We start from the raw sequence: 12,336 nt of genomic DNA on the forward strand, positions 1-12,336 counted from the left end.
TTATTAATAAAATAATAACATAAACACATATTTCTTAAATTTTTTATATTTTTATGTGTATTATTTTTTTTTTTCCCCCTCTAAACATATAGAATATTATTTCAAAAAATTAAGGGAAAAAAAAATATGAAAAGAAAAAAAAAAGAAAATTTAGATAAATAATAATAATATTATGATTTAAAAAAAAAAAAAAAAATAACAAAGAAATTAGATTAATCCTTATATTCGCAGAAAAAAAAAAAAGAAATAAAATAATATTAAATAAAAATCGTTAATCAAATTATTAGGAATCTTTAATTTTAAATAAGACTATTTATCAAGAAAAAAATCAACAAATATTAATTCTTTTATTAAAATAAAACAAAAAGCTAAGCTAAAATTACATAAAAAAAAAAAAAAAGAAATGAAAGAAAGAAAGAATATTAACAAAATATTACTCCAGTAATTTACTAATATTTTTTTTTTTTTTTGATCCACTGAAGAAAATAAGAACAATATATTTTTTTTAACGCTAATAAGAAAAAAAAAGAATATATGCATACATATATATATAATAACATTTCATTTTAAATAAGTTTAATTTTTTTTTTTTTTTAAAAAAATTAGAAAAAGTATATTTATATTATTTTATAATTGTCTTTTTTTTGTGTGCAACACTGAATTGTTCTAAAATATATATATAAATATTTTTTTTTTTTCTTTTTTTTTTTTTTAAATATATATTAAAGGATTAACATAGTTAAATCTGTTTATAATTTGTATTTAATTGTAATATTTCAATAGAGTTAAGACTTTCTATAAAAATTTTCTAATTAAATATTAGAACTAATATAATGCATACAAAAAAACGCTTAAAAAGTTGTAAGAATACAGAAATTATAAGTAAACAGGTATCTATATTTATAATATATTCTCTTATATTTAAAAATTGTAAATTAATCATTCAAAGAATTTTTAGTATGAATATTTTTCTTATTTATTATTTCCAAAAAATATTGTTACATATTTTATATTTTTTTATTAATAAGTTTATATGAATTGTATTTTCTATTTTGGAAAACAAACTTACAAATTAATATCTCAAGTATTAGCTTTAAACAAATTATAAACCTATATTTCTCCATTAAAAAAAAAAAAGAATTGATTCCTTGTTTATTATGAATAACTAAAATTATAAAGATAAAAATTACTATATTATTCAAATGATATATATATATATAAATCACCACTAAATTTCTTGTAAAAATTTAAAGAAAAATACTATTTTTTAAATTTGACAAAAAAAAAAAAAAAAATAAATAAAATAATAACTATATTTTATTATTAATAATATTGAATAGTAAATATATGTATATATATGTAAGATAAGACACATATATTTATATGTTTGGGTTTGTATATTTTTTACTAATATCTAAATTTTTTAGAATAATATAATTTATAAAAAAAAAAAAATTTGCATTTGTATAAAAATAGGTGTTAATAATATTTTATACATCATAATATTAAGAACAGTATTTTTTTTATCTTTTTTTTTTTTTTTATACATAGGATTTTTAAAAAAAAGAAGTTTTATATTTCTTATAAAGGGATGAATAATAGGGACTATAAAATTTAAGAGTATTTAGTTTCTTAAAGTTTGTATCATTATAAATATTTTCTTTTTGCCAATTTCGTGAATGATGTAGTGAGTTTCCACAAGGCCATTTAACACTACATCGAAAAGAAAAATCTTGTTTCTGCAAAAAAGTGAAATCGGTTAAATCATATTCTTCATCACATATTCCTTTATACTTATCAGAAGATTTGCAAAAGTATCTAATATTTTTATTATTATTAATTTTTCTTTTTGTTAGTATCCATTCGTCTGGGCAAGAGTTAGACCAATCTTGCTGACAAGAATTTCTGCATGGCCAAGGAGCAAAACATCTATTAGAAAAAAGATATTTATCAAAAATATTAAAACTTAATATATCAAATGAATTTTCACACCCTTTTGGTGGATTATAGTAATATGGTGCAATGCATTTATTATCTTTTAAAAGCCAATTATAAGGGCATGTTTGATAAAAATTTTCTTCACACTTATTTAAACATGGCCATGTAACTTTACATTTTCTTTCAATCTCTTTTTTTAGAATAGTACTATTGTATATTTCAATAACATGACATATATTTGTTTCTGCTTCATTTCCGAAATCACTATAATTATATTCTTTCCAATATTCATTAGCACATACATAAATGTTTTCATTATTTTTTTCTATTCGTTCGTTAATAAGTTTATAGCCTAATGGACAAATATTTCCATAATTTTTTTCACATACAGAAAAACAGGGCCAATCGGACTTACATAAATAACTCCAATTTCTTTTAAATACTGGAGTTGTATATTTAAAATTAACTACAGTGTTACATAATTCTTTTAAGTATAATGAATAATCATTGGGTGCTTTACAGTTTCCATCACCAATATCTGTCCATCCTAAAGGACAATTAACTCTAACATAATCTCTTTCACATTCTTTACAAGGAAATTTGATGTTACATTTCTTCTCTAATTTTTTTCTTTCTTCAATGTCAACTGTAACAAAAGACATATTGTGTGCAACGTCATATACATTTTTTACTATATCTCCTATATTTAATATAGAACTACATTTTCTTAAATTCTTTATATAAGATTTGGGTGCTAAGCACTCTTTATTATTTATCTGAGTCCACCCTATTGGACATTTAGTATAGTCCTTTTCAAGACAAATATCATTATAAGAAAAATTTTCATTCTCAATTTTATAATTTTCATATAAATTTTTTGTTTCAGTAATGTTATCTTCATATAAAATTTCTCCCATATTAGTTTTATACGTACTATTTTCATTGAGGTAATTTTTATTAATATCACTTTCATTTTCATCTTCATGCTCATCTTCATAATTATATTTGTTTTTATGTTCATATTCATCATCATCTTCATGTTCATCCTCATAGTCATATTTATTTTTATGTTCATATTCATCATCATCTTCATGTTCATCCTCATAGTCATATTTATTTTTATGTTCATATTCATCATCATTTTCATTGTTATCTTTATATTCTTTTTCATTTTTTTTATATGAGTAAATATCTTCTTTTAAATTATATTCGTTTTCTAATTTATTATTGTTATATAAGTTATTCAACATACCTATTTCAATAAACGAAAAATAAGCTTCTTTGGAATATTTACCTTTTAGATTCTTTATAGTTTCGTCTATACTTGCACGAAGTCCTTCGTCATCAGAAGATTCTTTTAATAAAATCAGATCTTTAACTTTTTCGTCAGTTAAAATAAAATTTTTATCATTTCTATCACCAATATCTTCTATTTCAATTATTTTGTTACTATAATTTAAATTACTTTTGTTAGGCAAGTATTCCGTTTCATCATCAGCATTTAATACTTCTCCTTCATAGAGAGATCCTTTATAACCTATTGGACCGTTATTAATAGAAGGATTTAAATTGAAAGTATTTTTTTTACTTATTCCAAATATTTTTTTTTTATTTAGAATTTTATTTTCTCTATGTTTATTTATTTCTTCAATATTATTTACATTTCCATTTATAAAAACAGTATTACATGAAGATGACCACGCAGATTTCATTTCTTTTGTGTAATTTTTAAAAGAAAAAATATTTTCACATGGTCCTTGATATTCTACAGGTGATATACATATATTTTCTTCTTTTTCAACCAAAACCCAATTATATGGACAAGGTAAATCAAAATTTTGTAGTTTTTCATCTAATAATGCCCATTGCACATCACATTTTTGTGAAAATTCCAATTTTTCTTCTTTACTGAAATTTTCAAAAGATATTTTTTTTCCACATGGTCCATTATATGATAAAGGTGCATTACAAACTATATTCTCTAAGTCAGATATTTTCCAACCTATAGGACATAGTGAATTTAAATCTAATTCTTTTTTTACATGAGTAGGCCATTCAATATTACACTTTCTTCCTAAAGATAATTTTTCTTTTTCATTTAAATCAAATAAATATAGAATGTTTACACATGGTCCAATATAAGAAACAGGAGCTAAACAACTCTTATGATCAGGGTTCATTTTCCAATTAATTGGACATAAAATGTTGAAATCATAATTTTTATCATAGCATGGCCAATTTATATTGCATTCATCACTCCATATTTTTTTCTCTGCTTCAGAAAAGTTTGAAAATTTTTTTTTTTTTACACATTTTCCCTTGTAACTTTTGGGTGCTTCACAAATATCTTTGTTTAATATCCATTCATATGGGCATTCTTTTGAAAAATCTTCTATACAAGTACCAGTACAAGGCCATGATACATGACATTCTATAGAAAATTTATATTTACTTATTGCAGTTGCATTTTTAAAAGATACTTTTTTTTCGCAAGGACCTTTATAGTTAATTGGACTTAGACAATTCATACCATCCCCAAAGTTTATCCAATTTTCTGGACATAGTTCAGAATAATTAATTTCACAAAGTTCTTCATCTGGGTTTGGTAAATTCAAATTATTAGATGCTTTTATAACTTGATTTTTTACTTTTTCCTTAAGTACTATAAAAAATATATATATTTTTTTTTATATGTGGATATTTAATAGAAACATATGAATGATAATATTTTTACATTTCTTTTATATAAATTTAAAGTAATTGTTAATTTTAACTTACGTACTAAAGGAACATTTTTTAATGTAAAAGAAAAAGATTTTATTAATTCTTCACTAAATGATGACAAATCATTAAATTCATTATTATTATTGGTTATATTTAGAAGATTTTCTAATTTATTTTTATTGTCATTTATAGTATAAGTAAGTAAAAAAAATTTATTAAAACAATTTATTGTAATTATTAAAAAAATTAAAAAGAAACTTATGTATTTAGAAGAACACATTTTTTTTAAAACAATAATAGATATAATTAAAATTTCTTAAAAAAAGAAGATTGTTTAAAATGTAGTGTGTATAGACTAGAATCAAAGAGAGAGAGAGAGAGAAAAAAAAAGGAGAACAAAAGGACAAATGAAATAGTTTTAAATGTAACAAACATATATAAAATAAATTAATAAAGAAATAATTAACGATTTATGTTAGTTAAACCTAAAGCTTATATCAAACACGATGTTTCTCTAAAATAATAATTATGTAACGTTTAAAGTGTATATACACAAAGTTTGTAAACTTTTTTTTTTGTAGTTGTATAAACATTTATTCATAACTTTTTTATACATAAATATATATATGTAAATTTAATATAATTACCTAGAAATTATTATAAGACATAAAAGAGTTATTTAGGATTCAATAATTATATCTAAGAAACAATGATTTAATTTTTTAAAATATATTTTTTGTCAATTATAATAAAATATGAAAGCATAAGAGTATGGACTTTTTAAATATGGTAAAGTAGAAAAAAAAAAAGTTAATGAAAAGTTTTGATTTATATGAATATAAAAAATTAAAAAGACAATAAAATATGTTCGTTCAAAATGCTTTTTTAAGCATAATTAAACTTTAAAAGATTTCTTTATTTTTTTTAATTATATTTTTATTCTTTTTCTTTAAATTATCAATTTTAGGAAAGAAGTTTTATAATATGAATATAGTCAGTTTTATTTAAAAGATAAAATAACAAATTTATATAAAATATTTTTTACATATGAAATAGTTAAAATTATAATGTAAAAAAAAAAAAAAGATATATTAGAAAAAAGGAAATAAGTAAAAATGTAAAATACATTTTGTTAATTTTTCTATAATTATTATATAAGTAGATAATTTAGTTAAATTCTAATCATATTTTTAATTTATATTACTGTTCTTTATTTGTTTGCTTTTTTTTTTTTTTTTTTTTGAATAAATTAGTTTTTTATATTTTTATTCTATAAATAAAATTTTTAAATAATAACAAATATGTGTATAATTAAATATATAATTTTTTCCTTTATATTAGAAAAAAATTTCTATTAAGATTTTTTGGCTTCTAATATAGAAAATTTATTTTCATTTTTTAAAATTTTATTTTAAATTATAAAAAGTATGTGTTCAAAAGAATTAGGATATATATTTTATTGAAATTTTTTTTTTGAAATATTGCATTTTTTCTAATTATTACTACCATCATTAATATTATGGTTTTTTTTTTTTCTTTCTTTTACGTATATGTTATATCATTATTTTAATAAATTATTTATTTTTAAATTTTTTTGAAAGCTCATATATATTTTATATAATTATTTTTTTTATATAATATGTATCCTTCAAATGGTAGAATGAAAAAAAATATATATAAAAAAAAAAAAAAAGATTAATAACTACTAATTTTGTATTTTAAGAATAAATAAATAAATAATTTTTAATTATATAATTATAATTTTTCTCAAAAAAAAAAAAAAAAAAAGAGAGAAAAATAGTTATTGTAAAAAGATTTTGTTCTATAAAAAAATTTTATAAAGAAATATGATACTGATTTTTTTAAAATACGAAAGTGATTTAATTAGGTTTAATATAAATCTTACAAAAATAATATTTTAATTAATTGTATTTTTAGTGTAATATTGTAAATATAAATTATAAATTTATATTTTATTTTATTTATTTTTTTTTATTCATAGATATCATTAACTTTTATTTATAAAATAAAACAATATTCAAAAACATAAAAATTAAAAAAAAAAGAAAAAAATCTAAATTAAAAGGTAATATAAATTGCATAGTATATAACAACATCATATATATTTATAACTAATGTAATATGGGAAATGTAATGTTTAGGATAATTTATAAGAAATAATAAAATATATGAAACAAGAATTACAGTATTTATAATAGATTATCATAAATATAAAATAAATTTTATGTACCTTTGAAATTAGCATATTTTTAATTATAGTAAGGTATCCAAAAGTAACAAAAAGGAGAAAAAAAAAAAAAGGCCCTGAATTTTAAATAAATATTTTTAATGAAAATACATATGAACATATTTTTAAAACTATTAAAAAAAATTAGTAAACAGTAAATGATAATAAAAGAAAGATTATATAAAAAAGAAACATTTTAAAAAATAATGGAAGTATAAAAAAAATGAAATGATGAAAAAAAAAAAAAAAATAATAGTAAAATGAAATGAATAAAAACCATATTATATGATAAGAATATATTAAAAAAAAAAAAAATAATAATTAACAAATGAATGGAATTTACAAAATAGCGTTTGAAAGAAATATTATTTTTTTTATCTGATGGAGAATTTATAGAAATATATATATATATATATATATATAATATTATCAAATAATGAGATAAAAGAAATATTAATATTTCATAATACAATAAAATAATATAATATGAAATAATTAATAATTTGATCAAATAATGAAATAACAGAAACCTTTTCTATCCAACAAGTATTCATATATATAGAGATTCACATATATGTTTAATAAAGTTGTAGATAGAAATATTTTTTTTAAATATTTTTTTTTTTTTCATCTTATGTTTTTTTGGCTATTTTATTTTATATTTTTTTTTTTTCTATTAAGAATTTTTTTTTTTAGTGTTTTTATTTTTTCTTATTTCACTTATTATATATAAAGTTTTTCATAATGCCTGTTTTATATCATTTAACTTTGCAAAAACCGACAGCCATTACTAAAGCTGTCTACGGTAATTTTTCTGGGCCTAGAGCACATGAAATAATAGTAGCAAAAGGACAGGTATTGGAGTTATTAAGAGCAGATAAACAAGGAAAATTGAATCTGATAGTTTCTAGAGATATATTTGGTATCATAAGATGTATATCTACTTTTAGGTTAACGGGTAGCAATAAAGATTATATAGTAATTGGAAGTGATTCAGGAAGATTAGTGATATTAGAATATAGCAATGAAAAAAGTGATTTTATAAGGGTCCACTGTGAAACATATGGAAAGAGCGGTATACGACGAATAATACCTGGGGAATACATAGCAGTAGATCCTAAAGGAAGAGCTTTAATGATATGTGCAATAGAAAGACAAAAATTCGTATACATATTAAATAGAGATAATAAAGAAAATTTAACTATTAGTAGTCCATTAGAAGCACACAAATCACATTCTATTTGTCATGATGTAGTAGGATTAAATGTAGGTTTTGAAAATCCTATGTTTGCATCTATTGAGCAAAATTATGAACTGCTAGATAAGCAATCTAATATAGATGATTTAGATTATCCTAAAAAGGGGTTATGTTTTTGGGAAATGGATTTAGGGTTAAATCATGTAATAAAAAAATATACACTTCCAATTGACATTACTGCACATTTACTCATTCCAATACCAGGTGGACAACAAGGACCTAGTGGAGTTATTGTTTGCTGTGAAAACTATTTGGTTTATAAAAAGGCCGATCATGAAGATATATATTGTTCTTATCCTAGAAGATTAGAAATAAGTGAGGATAAAAATATTTCTATTGTTTGTTGGACTATGCATAGAATTAAAAAATTCTTTTTCATTCTTATTCAATCGGAATATGGAGATTTATATAAAATTGAAATGGATCATGAAGATGGTATTGTAAAAGAAATTGTTTGTAAATATTTTGATACAGTTCCTATTGCTAATTCTATATGTGTATTAAAGTCTGGTTCTTTATTTGTCGCTGCTGAGTTTGGAAATCATTTTTTTTATCAGTTTTCTGGAATAGGAGATGATAATAATGATCTTATGTGTACTTCTAATCATCCCTTAGGAAAAAATGCTATTATAGCTTTTAAAACTCAAAAATTAAAAAACTTATTCTTAGTGGATCAAATATATTCTTTATCTCCAATTTTAGATATGAAAATACTTGACGCTAAAAATGCTAACTCTCCACAAATTTATACTTTATGTGGAAGAGGTCCTAGATCCTCTCTTCGAATTTTACAACATGGGCTAAGTATTGAAGAGTTAGCTGATAATGAACTTCCTGGAAAACCTAAATATATATGGACCGTTAAAAAAGACAATACAAGTGAATATGATGGTTATATTGTAGTAAGTTTTGAGGGAAGCACTTTAATACTAGAAATTGGAGAAACAGTAGAAGAAGTATATGATAGTTTACTTTTAACAAATGTTACAACTTTGCATATAAATATTTTATATGACAATTCATTTATTCAAGTATATGATACAGGAATTAGGCATATCAACGGAAAAATCGTTCAAGAGTGGGTTGCACCAAAAAATAAGCAAATTAAAGCGGCTTGCTCTAATAGTGCTCAAATTGTTATATCCCTAAGTGGTGGTGAGTTAATATACTTTGAAATAGATGAATCTCACACATTAGTAGAAATATTTCGAAAGAATTTAAATGTAGAAATTTTATGTTTATCTATGCAACAAATATCAGAAAATAGATTAAGAGCTAATTTTTTGGCTGTTGGATGTTTAGATAACGTTGTAAGGCTATTATCTATTGAAAAAGATAAGTATTTTAAACAACTTTCAACATATTTATTACCAAATAATTCTTCACCGCAAGACATATGCATATCTGAAATGAAAGAATTAGGAAATGATAAAGAACGCAATGCTTTATTTCTGAATATTGGTTTAAATACTGGTGTTTTACTAAGAAGTATTATTGATCCAGTAGCTGGTACTTTAAGTAATCACTATTCTAAATATTTAGGAGCTAAAAGTGTAAAAATATGTCATGTAAATGTAAATAAAAACCCAGCCCTATTAGTTCTATGCGAAAAAACATATTTATGTTATGTTTATCAAGGAAAATATGTTTATTCTCCTTTAAATTATGATATGCTAGAGTATGCATCTTCTTTTTATTCAGAACAATGTTCTGATGGCTATGTAGCAATATCTGGAAATAGTTTAAGAATATTTCGATTTTATCGATTAGGAGAAGTATTTAGTCAAAATATATTACATTTGACTTTTACTCCTCGAAAAATTGTCTCTTTACCATTTCCTTCATTGTTTTATGACCATGACTCTTCAATAGAAGTAGAAAGAAAGAAGAAAATACGTATGCTTGCAATAATTGAAGCAGATCATAATTCATATGATGAAAATACTCAAAAAGAAATACAAAAAGCATTAAAAGATATTAAATTAGATATTGGTGATAAAGAAAATAAAGAAAATATGAATAATGAGAACAATGAAATTGATACAAACAAGCAGAATGAATCAACATCAAATAATAATTCTTCCCAAAATAATATACAGGGTCTGTCAAATGATGCTAATAAAAACGATGTAGATAATAATAATAATACTATAAATGAGACAAATGAAGAAGAAAATGAAGAAGAGTTATTATATGATAGAATAGGAACTTTGAAAGCAGGTGCTGGAAAATGGGGTTCATGTATAAAAATCATTAACCCTATTAATTTACAAATAGTCGATAAAATTTCTTTGGAAATGGAAGAAGCAGCGTTAAGTGTTTGCGCATGCGAATTAGAAGCTTTACATTGTTTGATTGTAGGAACTACTTCAAATATGTCTTTGAAGTCTAGAAATGTTCCTGCTGCAGCTTTACGAGTTTATACTTATGATATAAAATATAAACTAAATTTATTACATATAACCCCTATAGAAGATCAACCTTTTTGTTTCTGCCCTTTTAATGGAAGACTTATTGCATCTATTGGTAATAAATTAAGAATATATGCTTTGGGGAAAAAAAAATTACTAAAAAAGTGTGAATATAAGGATATACCAGAAGCAATTGTTTCAATCAAAGTCTCTGGGGATCGTATATTTGCTTCTGATATAAGAGAATCTGTTTTAATATTTTTTTATGATTCGAGTCAAAATATAATAAAATTAATATCTGATGACATTATACCAAGATGGATTACATGCTCAGAGATTCTTGATCATCACACTATTATTGCTGCTGATAAATTTGATTCTGTATTTATATTACGGGTATTTACAAAATTTTATGAATATATCTATATATTTAGCTATATACAGTTTGTTGTATTCATAATACAATAATGTTATGAATTTATTATAATTTATGTTTTTATTTTCTTTTCAATTTTTTTTTAATGAATAATATATTTATTATAATAAATAATTTTTATAATAAGAAAGAATTATAATTTAGAAACAGAAAATATGAATCTCTATTATATTTTTTATTTTTTTAAGGTACCTGAAGAAGCTAAACAAGAAGAGTATGGTATAACAAATAAATGTTGGTACGGTGGAGAAATTATGAATAGCACAAATAAAAATAGAAAAGTAAAGAGATATAATAAATTTTTTTTTTTTATGAAATGTATGTTTTCTTTAACAATATATTTTTTTACTTTTTTTTCTTTTCTAGTTGGAACATATCATGAGCTTTCATATTGGAGAAATAGTTACTTCTTTACAAAAAGTGAAATTATCTCCTACTAGTAGTGAATGTATAATATATTCTACTATTATGGGTACGATTGGAGCTTTTATTCCCTATGATAATAAAGAAGAGGTATATGATAAAATTAAAGAAATTAACATAAAACAAATTAAAAAATTATATATATAACTCTAAAATAAATACATTATTTAAAAATACTTATTTTCTTTTTTTTTTAATAAATTTCTTTTAAATTATTCTATTTTTTTTTTTTTTTTACTATTTTAATTTATAATATTTCTTTTTTTTTTTTAGTTGGAATTGACACAACATTTAGAAATAATTTTAAGAACCGAAAAACCTCCTCTATGTGGTAGAGAACATATATTTTTTCGTTCATATTACCATCCTGTTCAAGTAAAAATAAATTATAAAAAAAAATAAATAAAATAACAAGTTATTTTTTTTATATTTGAATAAGCTTTTTTTTTATCTTTTTTTTTCTTTTATTAATAATTTGTTATTTTTATTAAACTAAATGCATTTTTAATGTTTTTTGTCTTTAAACTACTTTACAAGTTTATATATATATATATATGTATCTGCACACATTTATTTATATATTATTATTAAATTTATAGCATGTTGTTGATGGAGATTTATGCGAACAATTTTCAAGTTTATCCTATGAAACTCAAAGAAAAATTGCTGCAGATTTAGAAAGAACACCTGATGATATTTTAAGAAAATTAGAAGATATTAGAAATAAAATTTTGTAAATTTTTTATTGTTTTAAATTGTCCATTTCATTAAATATTTTTAAAATAAAATAACTTTGAAAACTTTATAACAATTTTAAATTATACTTTATTTTAATATATATAATTTTTAATTCATTATATCTAAATAAACACTTACGAATGTACATTTTTTTTTCTTT

General features: G+C 21.1%; 2 protein-coding genes across 2 annotated transcripts; one reads left to right on the forward strand and one right to left on the reverse strand.

The window, feature by feature from the left end:
• Positions 1-1,556: 1,556 nt before the first annotated feature.
• Positions 1,557-4,942, reverse strand: PRELSG_1450800 (CPW-WPC family protein, putative; the record flags this gene model as incomplete). The annotated part of the gene is made up of 2 exons (XM_028679596.1): positions 1,557-4,600; positions 4,717-4,942. 2 exons carry the CDS (start codon positions 4,940-4,942, stop codon positions 1,557-1,559), a joined length of 3,270 nt encoding a protein of 1,089 aa, XP_028535294.1.
• A 2,712-nt stretch (positions 4,943-7,654) lies between these two features.
• SF3B3 (splicing factor 3B subunit 3, putative) lies at positions 7,655-12,175 on the forward strand (the record flags this gene model as incomplete). Its single annotated transcript, XM_028679597.1, has 5 exons — positions 7,655-10,975; positions 11,204-11,296; positions 11,382-11,528; positions 11,712-11,813; positions 12,038-12,175. 5 exons carry the CDS (start codon positions 7,655-7,657, stop codon positions 12,173-12,175), a joined length of 3,801 nt encoding a protein of 1,266 aa, XP_028535295.1.
• Positions 12,176-12,336: the final 161 nt, after the last annotated feature.

The sequence above is a fragment of the Plasmodium relictum genome (genome assembly GCF_900005765.1).
Source record: "Plasmodium relictum strain SGS1 genome assembly, chromosome: 14".
Taxonomy (NCBI): domain Eukaryota; phylum Apicomplexa; class Aconoidasida; order Haemosporida; family Plasmodiidae; genus Plasmodium; species Plasmodium relictum.